This window comes from Cucurbitaria berberidis, assembly GCF_010015615.1.
Source record: "Cucurbitaria berberidis CBS 394.84 unplaced genomic scaffold K460scaffold_4, whole genome shotgun sequence".
Lineage (NCBI taxonomy): Eukaryota > Fungi > Ascomycota > Dothideomycetes > Pleosporales > Cucurbitariaceae > Cucurbitaria > Cucurbitaria berberidis.
The window spans coordinates 4,310,736-4,332,108 of NW_024468938.1; the positions used below are offsets into that span (position 1 = coordinate 4,310,736).

The window sequence follows — 21,373 nt, forward strand, 5'->3', positions numbered from 1 at the left end:
GTTAGCCAAACCTGTCTGTCACTGCACAACTCTGTGTCGACAAGACCTCCAACATGTGGCACAAGCTAGGATACCTTCAGCGCTCTAAAGTAAGCGCACATATTGCTATCGAAGGTCTCTAACTGCATTATGTGAGGGGTAACGTGTAAACTATCCGGCATCCTCCTTCTATCTATCATGTCGAATCTAGGACTTCCTGGAGTGGATGCATACTTCAGATGGACCGATACACGACTTAATTTGCCCATGATTTGGGATGTATCAGGCATATGCAAGTGTCGAAATGTATCGAGACTGGAATGTACAGTTATTGACTATCTAAGTACCGCCTGGAGCGGCCAAATTACCATCCTGAGCCTTTGGCTAGATCCAAAATATAAACAATTGAAGTAACAACGGCTGTCAGCAATATACCTCCCCTCTATCGATCCCACATCTCGGAGGCTATTCTCAGGTTTCACGGTGCTAGTCCCCCACTCTTCATGCACCAAACTGACGCAGCTCAAGTCAGTTTTCCAAGTGCACGACCAAGTTCGCCCATGACACCCGTGGTGACCACCTCATGAGCGCGCAGCTCCGCCCTTCTTAGCCCCTTGAACGCCTTATAAATTCCGACGGCAGAGGTTTCTTCGTTGAGGTCGAAGTCAAGCTCAGAGAGGAATGTAGCAAGAGTTGTAGACCCGAGGACCGTAGTGTGCGGCAGTATGCGACTGCCTAGGATCGTCGCGGTAGGGCATGAGCGAGGCAGCAAAGCCCCTCCAAGCTTGTGGCGCTCATAGTCGACAAGCTGGAGGAAGGCGGTTGCCACAGCTGTTTTCGTCGCATTTCCGTTGCTCTCGACATGTAGCTCGCCCAAGAATGTGAACAACGACTCGGTACCTAGCATCGTATGCGCGAGCTCACAAACCCAATCAGTTGCAGCGGTTGATGAACTCTCTTCCGCAACATTAGTGGGTTGGACGGTTGTAGTGGCGTGACATGCGTCCTCGGCCTCTTCAGAGTTCCCAAAAAGGTCTTCGTCCGTCGATTTATAGTCCGATTCTTTCACCTCTGCACTGCGCTGCCCAAGTTTGGTCTTCTCTATTTCACTGAGGGTGCCAAATTTAGTGTCTTTTCCTTCGAAGAGAACCTCTTGTGGCCCCTCTTCGTACTCTTCGTGACGAGGTAGAAGTTTCGTGTGCTCGAATGAAACCTCTTGAATGATTCCAAATGGTTTGAGTACAAGGGATGAATCATTGCCCTCAAGCTCCGGTACGTCAAAATCGCTCGCTGTGTCTTCGTCAGACAAACGGTCATTCTCACAATGGAGCTCCGATCCATCTAATTCGATAGCCCCTTTGATATTATTCCGGTCCGCTTTGATGGGGGAGGCGATAGAATCGAAGTCTGAGGCCGTTTCATCGATGATCTTAACCTTGTATAAAAGCTGATTGGGGTTTACAACAAACAACTCGCCGTTGAGGGAGGAGAGGAATACACGCCCCGTGTTGTGTGGGCTCCATGAGTTATCATCATCAATATCGCTGATGAGTGATGGTGATTTGGAGCGTCCGTCGAAAGAATCATTACGCAGCTCGTACGAAGATTCATATGCAGGCCGGTATGGGGTCTGATAGAGCACCATGGCTTGACCGCTAGCGATATCCGAAACCTCTGCATCAGTACCACATAAACTGAATATAACAGTCTCTACCAAGGCCTCGGATATCGTTGGCTCGTGTTGCAGGAAATCTCCGGCAGGCGCATGTGCACTATATGTAGACTCTGAGTGCAGTTGCGCTGTCTGGGCTTGGTAGAGTCGGACCAACTCACAATGAGCCCATGAGGCAACCTTTGCAGAAAACAAACCTTTCGGCTCATCCAGAACGACACGAAGGAGGAGATTTTCCTCCAAGCCAGATGAAGTAGGGGTTGGGGAAGTTGGGGTAAGAGACGCTGGCCCAAATGCAATGGGTACCAACACTGGGGCGTCCTGATGCAAAGCCAACTCCTCATTCGGTGTTGACAACTCTATCGAGGAGATCGGGGCAGGCTTCTGATCTTTGACGCATGAGAGAGCAAGGTAGTCAAAGATGGAGGGAGCATCTTGAGAAGTTGATACTCCACCGGCAGAGGTATAGCGTGCAACCGGTAACGCTCGTTGACCAGTCCCCTCGAAGATAGCCCCAATCCTACGGTATGATGTGATTTTCGGCTCGTTCCAGCGCCTTTGGTGTTTGGCTTTCACAGGCGACGTGTATTCAAGGGTTTTCTCGAAGCTGAAAGTGGAATTAAAGCCTATCAAGGTGTGGAGGGCCGTTGATGGCGCTGCGCACTCATCAATCTGCGAATTAGATTTGTAGCCCTCAATTGTTCTGGAGATATGATTCGTCGCTTCTAGTTGTTGGGTGAGAGCCTTGGGGACAATAGTGAGATCCAAAGCTGTGGCACTGATAATGCTATGGGACGTGTCGGAGGATGAAGCTCGAGCGCAACAAGCCGGGATCTCTAAACGTTCTGACTCAATGCCACCGATGATTTCGTATGCTGAGCTCGATGCGGCGGGTATGACAGTGACAGCGGGCTTTTGCTTGGCTTGCTTTGCCGCCCTGGCGAGGCGTCTTCGCTGTGATGACGGCATGGTTCCACCTGTTATTCTCACTGGAGATGTTTTCCGAGGAACGACGAGGGGTTGGTGGGGCCCGGATTGTGAATTGGGACACTCCGGACTAGTCAAGAGTAGACTGCACAAAGTAAGTTATTATTATCGAAAGATGGTCGTAGTTGAGGTCGAGAGCTTTGCGGTGGTGGAGGACCTGAAAAAGTATATGTTGCGAGACTAACGCGTAAGGTCTGGAAGATCATTATAAGGCTGTCGGAATGGCGGAATGCTCCGTGCGTCGCGATGCTAAGTGAAGTGAATTAAGCACACGTGACACCGTTGTCTCGGCAGTGATCGCTCATTGAACGAAATCAACGGAGTGAAACAAGTTTTTCAAACAGTGCCTATGCCCCAAAAACTCTATTAATTTAACGTCCGTCAATACTTTAAAGGGATGCTCTGTCCCTGTTCATCGATCGATTCAACCAATCACTACTAACTCTGCCAGTCTAACATGACGCCACCAGCTTTCCGATAGTCTCTTGAAGAGTTGCTTGAAGTGTAAAACTGTTATTGCGCATACCCACGTATCAGGCAGGCCACTCCCATAGAAGGCAGGCTCGACAAATCGTGATCGTACGGGACGGTCTTTTATGCTTCCCTCCTTCAGGGTAAAAGCTTTCGAGCTTTGCAGAACTCCAATGAATTATTATCATGGTAGTGACATATATGACAGTAAAGGTAAAGCATTCGCCTTGAACCAAGGTTAGGAAGTCTTTTCGCATAAGTTGCGACATGAGAGCTGACCAGTTGCTTAGCTTCAGTATACCCTTCTTTTACAAATCTTAAGAGGTAGTTCGGAATCGAATCGAGTTCGGTACATTTTCGTTCCTTGTTTTATATGCTTCTTTAGGAATGACTATGTGGATTAGTTTCTCAAGGGCCAACTGTTGAACTGTTGTTGAGGCTGTCTCCGGCCTACCCCGCATTGCAACGCCCCCTTTACAAGCATTACACGTCGAAATGGAGATCTCCGCTCCATACATGCGGTTCAGCCTGTAGGTCAGCTCACGCAGTCAGCCCTGTCTCGATGGTGTCCACATTGGACTAATCGATCTTCTCATGAAGCTAACAGTTAACAACCCGGGGTGCGAAGTTCTCGACTTCATCAGCTAGGTCAGTACCTATACCAACCACCTCGAATACCCGTGTTATGTAGAGCTTTGTTAGGCTCTAAATACCCTAAAAATCGTAGAGAAAGTGTAAGGTGATGTCGCACATTCCAGGCTCGGCTCGGGAAAAGTCGGAGGTATTAGCCAGTGGAAACATAGCGGTCTGGGACTGTAAGCTCAGATGCATTGGTGGGTTGCGCTCATACGCCAGAAATGGTGACGGTGGCTGCGTTTTGCGGATGCGCGCATGGCGTTGTACAACTACCACGAAGCGGAGATGTGATGGAGAGCCGATAAGAGGGATAACATCAGGACATAGAAGCCTTCTAGGACCCATCTCCATCCCTTTGTCGGCTTTTTTTATTATTCAAATCGGGCGAAAGTTAGGTCAAAAGATTCACCTCGATTGCGATAATTCAACCTACCTGGTCACGTGGATAACCCTTTCACCACAATGCCTGCCGCAACTCGCTCGCTCGAGTCCATGGTGCTTCAAGCACATCGCGCGAAAGGTGTACACTACCCGACTGCGGCGCAGAAAGATTGCTTCAAGACGTGGTACTCATATGCCCTCCGTCAGGGTGAGGCACAGAAGACAAGCCCTAAGATTATTCAGGAGCATGGGAAGTATCTACGGGAATTAAGGGAAGCAGCGCCGGGTGGAAGGACGTATCTGTGATCAGGTAAATCCGCTCTAAATATCCTTGGCTTGATCAAAATTAATTCTAGGAAGGTATTAGAGTTAAAACGCTTCCTGAAATGTGTTTGGACAATGGATATATGGCGAATATACAAACTCGTTTGCTTTGAGTTCGCTTTGGCCCAGCGGTCCGTAACAAGACACAGTTCTCGTCCTTTCGTATTATATCTATACGATTCCTTAACCTGAATCCTATCGCGGCGGCGCTATGGATGCCTCAAATATGATAGTTGGTCTAGTCGGCCATCGTGTTTCTAGCTCTACCTTTCTAGTGAGAACCCTTTATGTACATGCGCCACGTGTCTGTAGGAGAGCCGGTAGGACCATAGTTACCTAAGCGAGTAGCGCTAAACCACCACCGGACAAGCGTAGCCTCACTTGGTACCTCGGCAGAGAAAGGTCATTTGTCAAGTCATGGCATCACTCGCACTCTTCTTTATAATGGGGCCGGCAAGTATGCCAAGATGATGCGGAATATCCCGAGCACGTCATGTAGGCCCATTCATAGCGGGGTAACAATTAGAAGCCTTAGTAATATTCTCGCCATCCTTGTGCAACCGCAAAACAACTACTATAACCATCATCTTAACGCCTTTAAACGACCTGACAAGTTCGCTCAATCTCAGATCTTCACCAACAATCAAGATGGCGCAATCCCTCCGCTCCCTCCTCGGCGCAACCGCGGGCACAGCATCGCCGTCCGACTCCGCGCTCCTCATCATCGACGCCCAAAACGAGTATGCTTCTGGAGCATTGACCGTCACCAATGCACCGCAAAGCCGAAAAGTGATTGCAGATTTGCTTGAGAAGTATCGTGCTGCGAATAGCAAGATCGTGCATATCCTACATAAAACGCCGGAAGGTGCACCAATCTTTACTCCCGGAACGGACTTTGCAGATGAGTTCAAGGAGTTGAAACCAAAGGTATACAAACCGAAGATTATTCTGGAGGCTTATTTCTTGCATATACTAACATGGATCGGCAGGACGGCGAGACGACGATTGGGAAGCAATTTCCCGGCGCCTTCGAACAGACTAACCTTCATGAAACCCTAGAATCGTTGGGCGTAAAGAAAGTGGTATTGGTGGGATACATGGCTCATGTTTGTGTCTCTACGACAGCTCGCGAAGCGTCTCAAAAGGGTTATGAGGTTATCCTAGTTGAAGACGGCATCGGCGATCGCGATATCCCTGGCGTCAAGGGTGACGAAGTCACGAGGGTTGCGCTAGCAGAGTTGGCGGATGCGTTCGGCACAGTTGTGAAGAGCTCCGAGATTAAGTAGGTATATAAACGAGGGGCAACCTAACTCAAGCAGAATGAAGGAATAGACTGAGAACAATGGGTTGTCCCGAGTGCAAAAGTATCAACTAAACGGGCCTACCCTAGCTTCATAACAGTAACAGTATGCACATACTTCACTTTTCCCGCGACAACTCTAACCTCATGACTATCCGGCCAAGCGCCCAAACTATCGAACTGACACTAAAGTAGCGACACGATTAGCACTTTTCTAAACAGAGGATCGGAATACTGCCTATAACATTATGGGTGTCTTATCAAAGGTGAAGAACCTACTATTCATGTGTTAGCAAAAACATTCGAATAGTATTTGTGATAGGATTTTCGTACCCAGCACATCTACGCTCCCCATTTCCTCGTCAATCACATATCGTCTCATACCATTATTCTTGCTGCTGCCGCCGCGCGGCAGCGTCTTGCCACATGGATTTGTGTACTGGCTACCTTCAACGCGCTCACATTCCGTACCCCAGGGAATACTATCCGCGGCTTTGGCGTCGGTCCACATGTCCAAATAAGCGTCACCGACTTTTTTCAACAACTCGCGCGATGGACGTTGCTCAGCGGGTATAATTTTCCAGTCTTCTTTCTGGATATATCCAAGTGTCTTTTTAGCATCAAAGAACAAATCTCCCGTGCTCGCGGCGACGGTGTCAATCATACTAATCGAGCTCGTGTCATTGTTGGCGTGCCGGATCTGCGTGCTGACAACGTATGGCTTGCTGCCAGAAGTGCTGATCCACATTGTGTAGGAAGCACAGGCTACCGTGTCGGCAGTGGAGCGGTTGAGATCAACTTTGTAGGCGGTAGAAAGGAGTCCTTTGGTGATGTCGGATACAACGTTGTTTTGTCGGTATGTGAAGTTGCTGCTCGAAAGCTTGAGGTTGCTGACCTTGCCGGATGTTTGGGCTGTGAGATAGGATTCGGTGGCTGCGAGAAGACCCTCACGTGTGCACTCCGCTGCTAAAGTTGGAACGGTGAGGACCAGCAGTCCGGTTATCCTAAGGACCGCATCTAGAAACATATTTGCCTTCTCTCTATTTTGTAGGACTCTGATGATGGAGCCTGGTAGAATTGAGGGGGATTCCTTTCGGCTAGTAACTGCAGAGCTCCGCAAGATTATACGGCAAAGTTAACAAAAAGCATGAGCTCGCGTCGCTAACAACCAACTTCTAACCCTAGGGATCAACCTTTTAATACGTATTTCGCTGCGCTCTCTAGCTCATTACTGTTGATAAGATGTTCGAGTGCCGATAACTATATGACGAGGAGTGTTTTACCGGGAGATGATCTCCATGTACCACATATAGATTAATGCTTGTCATTGGCAGGCTCGTAGGCGAGCAATATCTAAACACTAACGAAAACCAATGGGAGATGGAGTTTAAGAACATACAAACAAAAGAAGAGCCCAGACAAACGGCAGCTGAGCGATCTCGCACTTACCGGACTAGTTTAGCAGAGCGGCAAAAACGCCGTCCAAGTACCTAAAGTTAGCGTGACCTTGAGTATGCTTTCAGATCCGACAAACAGTATAGCAAAGTCGTCTTTTTAGGCTTAGCGATAAGAACGAGTGCTAAGTGATGGTCCTAGCCATACTATCGCCCTTGCTAGTAAGGCACGTGTTTGTTTACGCAAACGTCATTTCAAACCAATCTTTTGTAAAAGCTCTCCAGTGGCTTGCTTACGAGGCACCATTATTTTATTCTTTTCTGAGTTAAGAAAGAATGCGTAAGATACAATGGCTACTCTGATTTCTTACCCATGGTACCCTTCACTTGCGCACTCCTCGCGTATCCTATAATAGTGCCTGGAAAGATCCCTCAAGATAATCACCACTAGGTACTTGTAAGCTTTCAACACCTTCATTGAACAATGCTTATGTGTCTGCGTCTACCCGAGAGAATCCGCTAGTCAGCTATCTACTTTCTACCTACGCGATCATGCTTGTCCCTTGGAGGCTTAGTCATGTTATAGTCGGTCTTCCGGAACTGTAGGAGATGATCAAGACTACGGAGTGGCAGGTTTGTTAAACAACTTCGCAGATACTTAAACCGGTATATTGAACTTCATTTTCAGGGGAAAGATCATTGACATGACGAGCAACAGGACCCTCGTGGACTTGAAGTAGAAACTATGAGATTCACACGAAGAACAGCTTGTGAAGGAGCAAACGCTTTCACGCCTTTGTGCCTCCACCATCAATTCACTCGTCACAAACGATCATTTACCGACGTAGATATGAACGCTTGCTTCCATGTCTGCGTCCCTTTTCTCTACTATCAATACACCTGCTTCCGATCTCAACCCTGATCCAGTCGCTATGGACAACTTTCTCGAAACACAGCTCCACCCCGCCGAGATCTGCGTAGTCTGCACGGAGCCCTTTAGCTTAAGTCACCAACCCGTTGCACTACCCTGTAAGCACATCTTCGGCCATGAGTGCATCAAGAAGTGGCTCAAAAGTGGACAAGGAAACTCAAGCGCATGTCCAACATGTAGATACGTCGTTGTCGAGAAAAGGACTCCTCGAGTAGACTTCGATACATCCTCAATATGGAAAGCACTTTGCGATCAGCCCCCTGAGCGCCTCAACTCCCTCATGATGGCTATATGGCCTGGTCTCAAAATCCTTTGGCAACGCCACCCGTCTGGAAATTTCAGCATAACCGAAATCCTAGACCAAGCCGTTATACCCGCGCTCATCAAGACAGCGCGCAGGACCGAATCGCCACAAGATCGAAGCTATGATCCTGTTCTAGACTGCTACAACCTTGTTGCCGCATCGTGGGATTCTCTTGGCCGTCCGGATACTGCGACTGGGCTTGCGATTGCGTTCGTGAGACTAGCGCGTTTGATGTCCACAGCGTCGGCCACGCTGCCCAAATGGCTAACTTCAACTGCACGCACAAACCGTCTGCTTTGGAGGGCAAACGCAAGTCTAGGAATTTTTGAGCTAGACGTGAGCTGGGACTTCATCATTGAGGCTACAAATTTGGAGGAGGAACAATACTTTCCGCTGCTGCATCTATACACCGTGCTCGTCTCTCAGAGTATAGCTCACAACAGCCAACCAACTCCTTGGCCGACAAGACGGCATGATATTATGAATTTGGTTGTTGAGCGGTGCTGTACGAAAATTGGAGGCACATTTTGGAAAGGAAAGCCATCAAATAAGTTCAAGGACGTTCTAGTTGCGGTGTATGAAGAATTGAGACGATATCAGTTGGAGAAGGGGAAGATGAGCTTGAGGGGACATGACGGTGAAGAGCGCGTCGTGAAGGGTATTTGGGCCCTAGCGGGTTGGACAGCGAAGAAAGTTGAGGTTCGCTGAGATGCAGGTAGGCGATGGGTCAATTCCTTGATCCAGAGTAGACAGGAGAGTAGATGAGCTCGATTATGCAAGTGTCCTTCGCCAGCGTGAATAACTTTATGTATGGGTTAGTCCACCACACACTGAAATCTCGTCTCAAGGTTTCCATCTTCATCCAGTGTGTTTCCATTCCAGATCCTGCATCTCTTTTTGCCTCAGTCCAGCTAGCTTTTCATGCGCGCCCGCCTCTTTCTCATCACGCATCCTATTATACTTTGGGCAGAAGAAATCAAACCGCGTACACTAAGAAAACTTTGAGAACTTGGACAAGCGTGTATCCCGTAACATCATTGTTCATTATTGCAACCACCACTTCTATGACCTTGTCGCATTTCTCTTACTTTTATTTATGCGTCAGGCGCTCTAGAATGATCGAAGATAGTTATCTCCCATAGTGATACATTTTCTTTCACAGTCCACCTCTATTCACCTACCACACAAAACGACTTGCCCACTTGATCTGACTTCATCTTTCACCTCAATAACCGCCCCGAATTTGGAATTTCCCTCATAAATTTCCCTTCGCGCAACCCGAGAACTCCTACATCAGCCAACTAAAAGGATACAAAGAGCCAATCCTAAGATCTCAAACTCAAACAAAAAGAAAATAAACTTAAGCACTATGCCATTACCCCCCTTCTTCGATCCACAAGGTTTAACGGAGAATCATACCACCGTCTACACTCTCACAGTTCATACCCCTCCCCGTCCGCCACCACAATGGTTGCCCTCAATCCTTACGCGCACCCCAGTCTTTCACCCAAGAACTGGGCCTTCTTCCGTCCTCCCACTTTCTGGCGACCTGAATAAACCTAAATATGATCGTTTCCTACTCGAAGACCTCGACTTGCTATCCACAAAATCCGTCAGTATTAAGAGCTCTTGGTTCCCACCAGAGATGCGCTGTCATCATATAGTTGAGGAGCCATGGAAGTACGGGTGCGATCAAGGTTGTTACTTCGTCGAGAAAGGTGGAAATGAGGTGAGTAGATGGAGGTGCAAGAGAGTTGATTGTGAAGGGCATGTTTACTGTGGGCAGCTTAAGGAGGATGCGGAGGGACAGGCGTGTTTTGGCAAGAGGGGACAGAGATTAGTTTGCCGTGATCGATCGAAATATTGAACTTGGGGCAAATTCATGCGAGAGGAGAAGGTGAATAGTGACACCCGATGTGATGATCAGAACATTGACGGATTCATTCTGAGAGACAAACGTCTTGAGCAAGGTGCACGAATTGAAATTATGACAATGTGCCAGTTATAGTATGGACATCAGTCTTTCCATATGCTGAGACATTTGATTGCAGCCCTCCGTGGCGCGAAATACAGGTAATAATATTATAGTGTACAGGAAAATAGACATTAATTTTAATTATGCCTTTACAAGAAGAAAACAGCGGCTGCAGCACCCAGGCCGGCCAGCGCAGGTGCCATTGACCTCATGGGAGCAGCAGCATTGGTGGTCTGTTGTGGAACAGAGCTGGAAGGTCTCGCACCTGTCACAGATGATACATTGCCAGCGGCTGTACTAGATCCAGATCCGGATCCAGAATTAGCAGGCGCTGATGTAGAACCCGTGGCTGAGGCGCTGCTTGCCGTCGGAGTGGCGGCCGCGGAAGCACCCAACTTTTCTGTTCCGGCTGTAATGATAACCTGGTAATTGTTGAGGTAATGCTGGGAATCTCCGCTCAACGTCAAAGTTTGTTGGAATGTCAAGTCGGCGCCATTGGTGCAGTATTGCGCCCCCTCAACTGGCGTGGCCTGCGATTCTGTCGAAAGTCCGGCGCAAAGTTCGCTGAGAACTGCCTCGGCTCCAATTGTGGACATGGTGCATGTAGGTGCTGCGCTAGCTCTCGCCCTTGAGCATGCAAGGGAGACGGTGATTGTTTTTTTGCTTTCGCCTACTGGGTCGACTGCTGTGGCTTCGTATGCTACGAAGGTGGTTCCCCCTATCGTGACGGTATCAGGCGCACTGCGGTAGTAATCCGGGGTTTGGGCTGGACCCTGCTCGAAAGCAAGTGACAGAGTAGTGTGGTCACCGTTTTGCTCAATTACAGAACCAACAAAGCTCTGGTTGGCATTCGCGGCCCCCGGTAGCCATATAGACGTCGTCAGCTGAGCAGCGGCGTATGTAGCGAACAAAGTCGTAGTGAGTATTGTAGCCATTATAACGAGTGGTATTACAGACGATGCGGGAGGATAGTGCGCAGGAGACTTTGAATTAACGAACGCCTGAGAATGTAAACAAGAGCGATTTGACAGCGAGAAAGTAGAGTGAATGAAATGGGACGTCGTGGTCCATTAGAAGTCGGGGCGATGCTCACCAGGGCCAACGCATCCTGCAGGTATAATGAGCCGCACAGACCAGGGTGACGGATGACGCAGCTAGATGAGGCTACTTGGCCGTGACGGTTAGGCAAACGTATCTTGGCAGAAGATTGCTTGAAATTGCTCGGTCCCCACGATCCCCTCAATATAATGATGGAGAGGTAGAGAGGGGCCACCTGGGCTAGCCCCGTGGATCGTCGCTGTGAACGAGCCTACCTGCTGTGCGACAGACAACATTGTCACGAAAGATCTTCAACGCATTGTCAATATGCGCCATTGCCAAGCATTGATTTTATAGGATCAGTTTTAAGCTCCATGCATTCTAAGCGAATGCTCACGGAAGAAGCAAGGCGGATCGTGGAAGGCGGTGGGCGCAGACGAAAAGCAAGGGAGCCCTCCAGCTGTCTTTAACAGGAAAGATGCCCAGACATCGAAAACAGATCGCAAAGGCATGCGATGAAAGGAGATGGGCCGGGTTGTGAGTTGATGAGAAGTAACGTATAGACCGAATTAGGGAGGCGCCTTCTACAATGCGCGACAGCTGACTCAACACCACCACACAACAAAATCCATCCGCAGTGTTTGATAGGTACTCAAAATCGTGCGATAATCCGTTACCTCGTATTCTTGCATTGAAAAAGAAGTAGCGTTTACGTCAATGAAGGTATAGAACACAGTGCCCAACGCCTTCCGTGCTTCCCTCAACATCAGCTACGCGACATCTACCTTTCGTGCAGGTGCTGCGTCCAGCCATCTCCGGTTCTAGCTCTTCTCCCGCTCGCTACTTCAAATTATCCTTATCTCACGTTGTGCCAACAAATTCTAAACTCGCATTCTTTCTTATTTCGTCGCCGCCTCCGCGTACTCCTCAATCACCATTGCGGCAGTGCTCAGCACCACGGCGCGCACCACTTGTGAAGTTATAGTCGTCATCGTCGTTATCTTTTGCACGCAGGAGGTCTTTTGACCAGCCCTGAAATGGTTTCTTCAGTGCCGATTTGAGCAAGTTGGTGCCGAGTGCATGCCGGCTTTTTGTCGATTGGGAGCGTTCAACTAGCGCAGTGGCTGAGGAGGTGTGACTTGAAGGCTGAGATGTTTGCATAGCCATGTTGGTGGTAGTATGACGCCCGTTTTAGTTACAGGTACAATAGAGAAGTTCGTCGACAATAGGGATGTTGAAGTAATGGGTTGGCTTCTTGCTAACTATACTACTGATAGACAATATAACAACCCGGCGTGACCTCATTATATATCTCATCCATTATGAAGTAAGACACTCCCAACAAATATTACTACCGAGTCATCACCGAGCACAGATTGTTACAATCCGCGTTTGTAGATACTTCCGCTATACCCGAACGATCTAACCCCGTTTCAAGATTGATTACATTCTAAGGGATTCGCATTTTCTGCTTATGCGGTTATATGACGCAAATGCGAGTTGGTGCGTGGCAAACCGGGAAAGACTCGGGATATCGGACTTCCTCGGCAACCCAAAGGTCGGGATACACTCCTACTGACGATGCGTCAGTCGTTCGAGGAACGAACAATCATGATCGATGTAGTCCGCATACCACATATCATATCTAAGCAGAAAGCCATCCACAGGCAGAGAGCTGCTACAAGCAATTCCATCAAGGACATGGTCTCAAACAAGTTTCAATACATTTCGGCTAGCGTTCGTATCTTGGCTCTGGGTAGATCTGATTTGTTTCTATGAATGAAAGTAAAGTCGACGCAAGAGCGGATCATACAACGCAGTAGGAGAAGTCAGTATAAAACCACAGTTCAGGTGCTATACCCAGCACCATAACACAGTATATTTACAGCACCACAATCAATACCAATACTTCCCAGCTCGTGGTGAACTCGGAATGCAGAGGAATTTCAAAGCGCCTATGCCCTAGTTGAGCTATGCAGCTGTTTGCATATGGTCCTCGAGGAACCGAGCACTACGATGGGGAAAACGAATCGCTGGTCGTTCAGATCGGCGAAAAAGGTCTTCTTGGGGACTGAATGAATTTTTCAGGGATCTGGAAACAATTAATATGGTTCTTGAAACCGAACATCGTTAGCAATAATTCTAGATGTTCACAGCTCGGCTGTGGTCATGATAATGCACAATAGTGTGGACTACCTATGACTATTACTGTTCGCATGACACAAACTCTGGTTCAAAGCTTCGTAACGATGTTATAGTTGATTTTTAAAGTTTTTTGAAGTGCGAAGTCACTGTATGAGTTAAATTAAAGCTTAACGTGATAAACTCGCAACACAGAAGACTCTGAGATGTAGATGGATAGTTTTCGTTATAATTAGACATATCATTCTCATCCTAGCCATAGAGCTTGAATCGGTATACAATTTTCAACACACTGTTCCTAGACTAGTTTATCGTGAAAATAGTATCTAGTCGTTTTTTCTAGCCCGAATGATCGTGAGGACGAAATATATATCTTACATTTCGAAGAGTCAAGCTTGTGGCAGTGGATGTCATCCACTGAGCAGTGCCGTCTAGTCAACGGCTAGTCATGTAGATTATGACATCTTCTACTGACTGCATCGAGGTATAAGTTGCAATTCTCGAGTGCCTATACACATTTTTTTCAAACACACCTCCAGAATCGACCCCATGAGCTTCACAACCAAGGCCCAAAGAACACTTCAAAAAATCCAACATCACAATGCCTGTTCATTACTACATCAACTCGGATACACCCGTCGTAGCCGAATCCAGTGTCCTGGGGTTACAGAAACTACCGAAAATCACCCTCACGATGAAGCGTGCCCCACCTAGAGGCATAGATAGCGGTAACTCAACGCTTAATTGGACCTTTGAACACGAAAAGGTCTTAGCTGATATTACTATACCTGGACTTCAAGCCAGAGATATTCCCCTATACTGGCAATGCGAGCATATCATCTTAACACGTCAGTGTACCCACAATACATGTTATCTCGTTTGCTACGATGATCGAAATACCTTGGAGAATACGGACGAGCGACTTTACCTGAAGACAAACGAAGGATTGACCTCAATGAACCCACCAGCGGGATGGCAATTAGTTCTCGAAAACATACTAGAAGGATGGAGTATTTATCGAATTCCTGAAAATCCTCATATTAAGCCGGACCAGAGTGGCGATAGATCAACAGGTGGTGCTGAGACGGAGCTTTCACAGAGTGGCAATGATTCAACAGATAGTCATGAGGCGGAGGGACCTCCTCTTGGCAATGTTTACATTTAGGGGTAACTAATCTGAGGTCGTCTAAAGTATCAATGAGACACCTTGGAGTGGACATGGATGAAGCTGTATCTGGGTATCTTAGTAGTAGCGGGTCCTTGTCCACGTGTAATTAGGTCTCGAATTCAAGGTTCGGAAATTATCAAACTAAAATATTCTAGTGAGACATGAACCAGCATAATGGCCAGGCCAAAGAAGCTGTTGTTATTACCGTATCAAAGTCTTAACAAGAGGCATTTTAGGCTACGCCAATAGAAAGAATATTCCGAACTACACAAGGATGCAGCCGTAGCAGCCTTGCGCTAGATTCTCATCGTCATGGCGAAAAATATAGAAGAAGCGCATTATAACTAGAATCACATGTTGTAGTACTGTGACCAAAATAATACGCCTTGCATTTGTTGACCTAGAATTAGTTACAAGACTGGTAATATAATAATAATTTTAAGATTTGCTTACGTCCATGAAACCAATGATGTAAGAACCTATACCTGATATCTTCGCTAAATCTCGGGAGGGTGTATAGGCTCGATTCATTGATGACCGTCGATGTAAGGTCATGGACTGTATAGTTAGAATTACCGTTACGGCGTCCGTGCCGATATGACTACCACCCACCAGAGTCATGGAAACCTCATTCATATAAACATCTTGTGGAATATGAATTCAACACTGACAATGGCATATTTCTAGCACTTCCACATCGAAAGTCATGCAACAGAAAGCCAAACCTCAGAACACAACCCGATCATGTCCGAAGACCAACTCAAATACCCAGTTACCGCAATCCTGCTCCTACACGCTACCGCAACCTCTGATGGAGTCAACCTAGACGAGTTACGTGGTGGAATTAGAGAATTATGGCGAAAGATAAAATGGCAAGAGCAAGTCGAAACTGCAGGAACAAATACAAAAGGGTATATCGAGATTATGCAAGATCCAGTATTCAGATAATCGTATAAGAGAGATCATGAACGCCTGAAAAGCACGTACAGTACAAAACATACCGACAGATGTGCCAGTATAACACACTCGACAATCTCCCTTAGATGTCCCCGGCATATCTCCTCTCGAACGCTTTGTATGCGCCATGAAAGCCGAAGGCCATAGGTCCAGCCATCTCCGCTCTTCCTACTTCCTTTAGACTACTTGCGTCTAGAGCTAACAAGTAACTCCTCTCTACGTACCCATCCAGCACCACCGTCAAGAGCACGCCATCATCTTCTGCTTTGCCCTCAGGATCCGCCACGAAGATAGGCTCACCTGGTGTGTGACCCTCTACTTCCCAGAAGATACTCTTTTGAGTCAAGTTGTCGAACTTGACAATGCCGTCCATGAAGGATGACTTGAGGCGGTCGGCACAGCCATAAGAATAGCGATGTCGGTGCGTAAGGTAAGAAGGGTTGATTGTGGGGAGTTCCATTGATATCATCTTGTCCGCTTGGAAGACGATTTCCGCAGGCCTAGGGTTGCCTGTACTGACACTGACATTGACACGTGGTAGGCGGAACTGCGTCTGCATGGGCAAACAAGACGTCCGCTTCTTACCCATGTACTCCGGGTTCGCGATCGATGAGACCAAGTTATCGTAATAGAACCGATGAATGACGTCTGTGTTCTCGAACATGCTGAGTTCTGTGATGATGTCGGTTTTCTTAGGATCCGTCTCATCCGGTTCTTCCCATGCATTCACGCTGTGAAAGCAGAAAAACGGGTCGCTTTCATACGTCGCTACGAGTCCCTTTCCATGTGTGCGGTCTACGACATACCACATTGCCTTGGACTTGGGGTCGAAAGGCGCAATGGAGTCGACAATGTTCTTTTTGTAGAGAAGCGAGATGCCGCTCCATGTAATATGACTATTCCACACACAGAGAACGACGTAGTTCTCAGTGAGGAATAGGGAGTGAATGTACGCTGGTTTGCCATTGAATCTGGCGAGTATTTCGGTTTTACCTGTTGAAGCCGAGGTGCGGAAAACACGGTATGTGCTCTTGTATCCGAGGTCGAGGTTGAAATTAAAGATGTCACCAGTCTCAGGGTCTGATTTTGCGTGAGCGGCTGACATGGGACCTTTGAGTTCAGGATGAAGCACTGTTTGAGTTGCGATGCCTTGCGGTTCAAGGGTTTCGGGGTCGATTTTGTTAAGTAGAAATGCATCCGTCTTTGCATGAAGGGTTTCAATGTGGTTGGTGTGTCCATTAATCGATGGCTTTTCAGGATTCTTCACATAGCCTCCACCCGGCATGTTGATGGATAGTGTAACTCCAACGTTATGTGCATTGCGTGCATTTCGTGTAGCCTGTGAAGCGTAGACTAAAGATTGAGGTACGAAGTCAGCATAACCATGTAAATGGACACCAATGTCACTTACAGATGCTCATAACTTTCTTGAAAAAACTCTCACAAGGATCACGCTTCGAGGCGAAAGTAACACTGTCAAGTTTGCCAGTCTTGCGAACGACCTCGAGATACTCATCTACTATGCGTCGTGAGCGGTATTGAACCTTGGCTGGCCCATCTTCCTTTAGGAAGTCGACCTGGAAGCGGTGAACACAGGAAAACCCGTCGAACCAGTGTTTTGCTGCCCAAATCTTGCCATCATCTGTCTTTGCTTTATATCCGAGTGGACCTGTACGATATAGAACGCCTGCTGCATAAGTCGGAATGTTGCCCTTGACTACGAGCTCGACCGGCTTGTGTTCTTCGTAGTTGTTATCAAATCCAGCGTCGTTCGGCCATGAGTCCACTACGGCTGCAACCATCCCGGAAATTCAGGTTCGACTTTGAGTGGTAGGTGGTATGTGTATGAATAGTAACCGCTTGATGTATGTCAATACGTTTCGAATGAGAGTGTCTAGTGATACGATGATTCTAGACAGGTTGGAGATGTAAAGTGATCAGGTAGCGCTGTTGAGCTGAGATGATAAGAATGCGCTTGTTGCAAATTCAAAAGTTAAACAACAAAGAACGGCTCGACACCAACAACATATACTTGGCAGCAACGGACGTAACATCTGTGAGGGGTGTAGTCTCTCCGTCGAAGATCAGCACCCGCACGTTCTACAAGGTGCGTACGTAACCTATACCTAAATAACGATAAGTACTCAAAAACTAGCGCCCTTCACGTGTGCTCGCTTGCCCATGTCCAGCCTTCTGGAAGGTCGGAGGTTGTGAAACGCTGGGTTTTGTTGCTGTGATACGTTAGTTTCGGGAATAGGCCATGGTGTAAGCTGTTAGTGAACAGCTCAAGATGGCTAGTCATCCGAAATACGATGATGCTGCTACGTCCGTAAGACGCAATATGGTGGATTGAACATTGACCGGAGTTACGGCCGAAAGCCACACCGATCAAGCCCCAGTCAGTAACTCTTCGAAAATAATCATTAACGGCCATACGCTCGTATCATTGCGTGTGCTTTCAAGCCCCATGCTGATGGTTCACACTTGCGTAACGCTAGGTTTGCTGAAGGTACTGAGCCACAGCTCTTTTCCGTGTTGGATATTTCGTTAATTGTCGAAGGCTTGCACGCATATGGTAGAATTAGGCGAGGATGATTTGGAATCCGCTCCAGACTAAATAATAGTGAAACATATTCGCCTATAGACGCAACAATGCGGAGCTAAGTTGGCTTGGCAGCCAAATGATAGAAAGAAGTACATGGGTTTGCGAGGGTTAAACGTCAGCCTTGCCTGGGCAACGTTCACCATAGGCAAGGCAGCGGCTAGCTTCAATGTGGATTAGCGCGCTTTTCTCTCAGCCCTACGGCCTGGGGCAGGATTGCATCACCAAATTCGAGATTCGCTCTCACACCCACCCGTGGTTCCCCAGACAAACGAAGTCACCCAACGTCACGAAACCATCCACGCAGAGAGCACCGCTATGTATATGGCCCGATAGCGGGAGCCTTCAATCCGGTTCAATATCCATCTTTACCTCTACTCCACGCCGGCGACTCACCGAAAGTAAATACCACCCCGCGATATCGAAATCGCCAAAATGGGCGCCCTAATCTCCCTCCCCGTCACGCTGCTCAACTTCCTTCTCCCTTTCACAAAACCGGGCACACCTCTTCTACAAGATCTTGTACACACAGCAATTCTGTGCGGGACATTATATTTCGCCCCACAAATAGCAGAATGGTACAACAAGCGGCAGGCTCAAAATGCGATACATGAGCCAAGAGAAGGAGCCAACACACGTCTACCAGGTACAGAAACGGAGGACGAAACACCACAAGATGATGATGCGCCAGTCGACGAGCGATTTGTCTTGCAAGACGACGGAGACGAGATGATGGCGGGACCGCCTCCATTCGCCCCCACACCACCCCCCAACCGTGCTGAGCCACTGCGACAGCAGCCTCCAGCACCACGAGTAGACGACGACGTCCCCGATGCATTCGCACCCGGCCCAGCAGACCCTCCCGCTCAGGCAAACGGGCCCCGCCCAACACCCGCCAACCGCACAGTCGGCGCTAAAAAAGCCAAAAGTCTAGCTCGAAAAGACCAGCGGAGGGCCTACCACGAGTTCCATCGCCAAGAAGCCGAACTACGGCGCTTACAAGAAGCTGAAGGGGCCGAGGAGCGTGAGGCAGCACTCGCGGCGGAGCGTGAGCGAAGGGCGAGAATAGAAGAAGAGATCAGAGAACGAGAGCGGGAAGAACGAGATAAGGCGAAGAGGGAACGAGAGAGGGAGGCGGATGAAGAGAACGCACGCCGAGAACGAGTGGTGCTGAGGGTCAGGGAAGTGATGCAGCAAAGAGGAGCGGCCGACTTGGTAGATGTGGCGTGGACTGAAGGCAAAGACAAAATATGGGTAGAGCGCTTGGTCCGAGCTAGCGGGCTGCTTTCTCAACTACAAAAAGACGGCGCGCATGTCGTAATAACAGGTCCAGGATGGCTCGTCAAGGTAGATACTGAGCTGATGAAGCAAGCATACGCAGATGCCCAGGTATCCGGAGAGCGCAACGGCGGGAAAGTCACTTTCTCAGAGCTTGGGGGGATCCTAGAGAAAGCCGTGCTGGGACGAGCGAAGGCTTAGCTTGATATACCTTGGGGGTCGGCATGACTTCATGATTTGTCTGGTGAGATGATACCCTAGATAGTGAGAAGTCCCATAAAGCAAGCTTGCCTATTGTGCGAGGCAAGTATAGGAATTGTGATCAGTCCCCATAATGATGAGTGATATAGCTTTACATTCGTGTGATCTCATTCAATGCTACTCTCTGCTCCCGAAAGCGCCGCTCCCAAGTTCAGGCAAGACGGGATATGCTGCCCGTTTTGCATCTCACAGACGGACACAATTACATAACAGAGCCAAGTTTTTTTGGTATCGTATTGTCCATTTTGTCATGCAACCATGAAAGAGGTGTTTAATCGCCTAGAGAACCCTTGCAATGCATCAGATCCTCCATCCGTCCAGTAATCCCAGACGTAGCCATGAGAAAGAACTCCTCCCAGACACCATGCAGTCCCACCACAATACACGTACGCCTTTCCTTATCGGTTAGACTTGGCGACACGCTCCAACTCGTCCTTCTTCTTGATCGCGTACGAGTTGCTGCTTCCCTTGGCAGCGTTGATCAGCTCCTCAGCCAAGCACTCGGCAATGCTCTTGACGTTGCGGAAAGAGGCCTCGCGGGCACCAATGGTGAGCAGGGCGATGGCCTGGTTGACACGGCGGAGAGGTGAGACATCGACGGCCTGGCGACGGACGGTACCGGCGGAACCAATACGGGTGGAGTCTTCGCGGGGACCGCAGTTGACGATAGCATCGACGGCGACCTGGATGGGGTTCTGGTCGGTCATGATGTGGATCTATAGAGAGTCAGTCCGCACACATAACTTCGTCCGCGCATTTATTTCAAGTTCGAAAACTTTGACAGCGGCGCTCGGGTGATAGACATACGATCTCGAAAGCGTGAGCGACAATGCGCACAGCCATGAGCTTCTTTCCGTTGTTGCGGCCGTTCATCATGAGCGAGTTGGTGAGGCGCTCAATGATGGGGCACTGTGCCTTCCTGAATCTCTTGACGGCATAACGGCCAGCCGAGTGTGAGATGTAGACGGGGGAGCGGATCTGGATATAATCGCTGCGGCTTGAGTTAGCTCAAGGACTCGCTATGCAATTCGATATCCACCAATGCCAGCCGAATTTATTCGTAGAGCGCGCAGAAGAAGAGGGTGGGGATATCGTACGTCAGGGAGATGTCGCGGACCTCGACCTCCTCATAGGACCACTGCAAGATGTTAGAACAGCCCGTGTCTCCAAAGATTGCGGTTTGCCTGCCTTGTTGAACAGCTTGACGCTGCCAATTTCGTCGGTAACATCCTTGGGAAGGATGGCATAGCCGGAAGGGCTCTCGACCTCGATTTCGCCGTCAGACATGGTTGCGGTTGTCGGTTTGGAGGTGGAAGGAGGTGGGCGTGGAATTTGTTGTCGCTGCTGAGGTTCAAGAGGCCGCCAAATTCGAGTGCGAGCTAGCTGTGCTCCTTCCCTCGCTAACGGGCCAATGGGGAGCGCCGATATCTTGGCACAGCTCAACTCGTGAACTACTCCACCCTGAGCAAGCGGAACTCCAATATTTTCTCTAGGTCGTATCGATAGAGAAGAAGGGTGGAACAGCTTCGGCAACTCTCGTACCTTACTTACACTTCGAGGCTGTGAGGATCAC

The 21,373-nt window shown here is 48.5% G+C and overlaps 12 protein-coding genes across 12 annotated transcripts; 6 read left to right on the forward strand and 6 right to left on the reverse strand.

Annotated features, from left to right (window-relative positions):
* Window positions 1–29: 29 nt before the first annotated feature.
* On the reverse strand, window positions 30–2,620 carry K460DRAFT_419192 (uncharacterized protein; the record flags this gene model as incomplete). Its single annotated transcript, XM_040937989.1, has 1 exon — window positions 30–2,620. The coding sequence occupies one exon, from the start codon at window positions 2,618–2,620 to the stop codon at window positions 503–505; it is 2,118 nt and encodes a 705-aa protein (XP_040786818.1). The 3' UTR covers window positions 30–502.
* Window positions 2,621–4,108: 1,488 nt separating this feature from the next.
* K460DRAFT_388120 (uncharacterized protein) lies at window positions 4,109–4,695 on the forward strand. The gene is made up of 2 exons (XM_040935673.1): window positions 4,109–4,436; window positions 4,487–4,695. Exon 1 carries the CDS (start codon window positions 4,208–4,210, stop codon window positions 4,430–4,432), a length of 225 nt encoding a protein of 74 aa, XP_040786819.1. The 5' UTR covers window positions 4,109–4,207; the 3' UTR covers window positions 4,433–4,436; window positions 4,487–4,695.
* A 236-nt stretch (window positions 4,696–4,931) lies between these two features.
* K460DRAFT_343396 (Isochorismatase hydrolase) lies at window positions 4,932–5,883 on the forward strand. Its single transcript, XM_040931220.1, has 2 exons — window positions 4,932–5,377; window positions 5,440–5,883. Exons 1-2 carry the CDS (start codon window positions 5,099–5,101, stop codon window positions 5,734–5,736), a joined length of 576 nt encoding a protein of 191 aa, XP_040786820.1. The 5' UTR covers window positions 4,932–5,098; the 3' UTR covers window positions 5,737–5,883.
* K460DRAFT_434117 (uncharacterized protein) lies at window positions 5,832–6,777 on the reverse strand (the record flags this gene model as incomplete). The annotated part of the gene is made up of 2 exons (XM_040938376.1): window positions 5,832–5,936; window positions 6,091–6,777. The coding sequence occupies 2 exons, from the start codon at window positions 6,775–6,777 to the stop codon at window positions 5,832–5,834; spliced, it is 792 nt and encodes a 263-aa protein (XP_040786821.1).
* Window positions 6,778–8,076: 1,299 nt separating this feature from the next.
* K460DRAFT_289817 (uncharacterized protein) lies at window positions 8,077–9,087 on the forward strand (the record flags this gene model as incomplete). Its single annotated transcript, XM_040929146.1, has 1 exon — window positions 8,077–9,087. The coding sequence occupies one exon, from the start codon at window positions 8,077–8,079 to the stop codon at window positions 9,085–9,087; it is 1,011 nt and encodes a 336-aa protein (XP_040786822.1).
* A 679-nt stretch (window positions 9,088–9,766) lies between these two features.
* Window positions 9,767–10,231, forward strand: K460DRAFT_267001 (uncharacterized protein; the record flags this gene model as incomplete). The annotated part of the gene is made up of 1 exon (XM_040927517.1): window positions 9,767–10,231. A coding segment is annotated over one exon (465 nt), but the record flags the coding sequence as incomplete, so codon positions are not given.
* K460DRAFT_369127 (uncharacterized protein) lies at window positions 10,209–11,426 on the reverse strand. The gene has a single exon (XM_040933902.1). It carries the CDS (start codon window positions 11,287–11,289, stop codon window positions 10,504–10,506), a length of 786 nt encoding a protein of 261 aa, XP_040786824.1. The 5' UTR covers window positions 11,290–11,426; the 3' UTR covers window positions 10,209–10,503.
* Window positions 11,427–12,319: 893 nt separating this feature from the next.
* On the reverse strand, window positions 12,320–12,553 carry K460DRAFT_288330 (uncharacterized protein; the record flags this gene model as incomplete). The annotated part of the gene is made up of 1 exon (XM_040929043.1): window positions 12,320–12,553. One exon carries the CDS (start codon window positions 12,551–12,553, stop codon window positions 12,320–12,322), a length of 234 nt encoding a protein of 77 aa, XP_040786825.1.
* A 1,582-nt stretch (window positions 12,554–14,135) lies between these two features.
* K460DRAFT_408555 (uncharacterized protein) lies at window positions 14,136–14,699 on the forward strand (the record flags this gene model as incomplete). Its single annotated transcript, XM_040937176.1, has 1 exon — window positions 14,136–14,699. One exon carries the CDS (start codon window positions 14,136–14,138, stop codon window positions 14,697–14,699), a length of 564 nt encoding a protein of 187 aa, XP_040786826.1.
* A 1,042-nt stretch (window positions 14,700–15,741) lies between these two features.
* K460DRAFT_287283 (beta,beta-carotene 9',10'-dioxygenase) lies at window positions 15,742–17,461 on the reverse strand (the record flags this gene model as incomplete). The annotated part of the gene is made up of 2 exons (XM_040928951.1): window positions 15,742–17,012; window positions 17,071–17,461. 2 exons carry the CDS (start codon window positions 17,459–17,461, stop codon window positions 15,742–15,744), a joined length of 1,662 nt encoding a protein of 553 aa, XP_040786827.1.
* A 1,235-nt stretch (window positions 17,462–18,696) lies between these two features.
* K460DRAFT_287768 (uncharacterized protein) lies at window positions 18,697–19,740 on the forward strand (the record flags this gene model as incomplete). The annotated part of the gene is made up of 1 exon (XM_040928995.1): window positions 18,697–19,740. One exon carries the CDS (start codon window positions 18,697–18,699, stop codon window positions 19,738–19,740), a length of 1,044 nt encoding a protein of 347 aa, XP_040786828.1.
* A 458-nt stretch (window positions 19,741–20,198) lies between these two features.
* K460DRAFT_379238 (40S ribosomal protein S5) lies at window positions 20,199–21,087 on the reverse strand (the record flags this gene model as incomplete). Its single annotated transcript, XM_040935153.1, has 4 exons — window positions 20,199–20,516; window positions 20,608–20,791; window positions 20,898–20,938; window positions 20,989–21,087. The coding sequence occupies 4 exons, from the start codon at window positions 21,085–21,087 to the stop codon at window positions 20,199–20,201; spliced, it is 642 nt and encodes a 213-aa protein (XP_040786829.1).
* Between the last annotated feature and the right edge of the window lie 286 nt (window positions 21,088–21,373).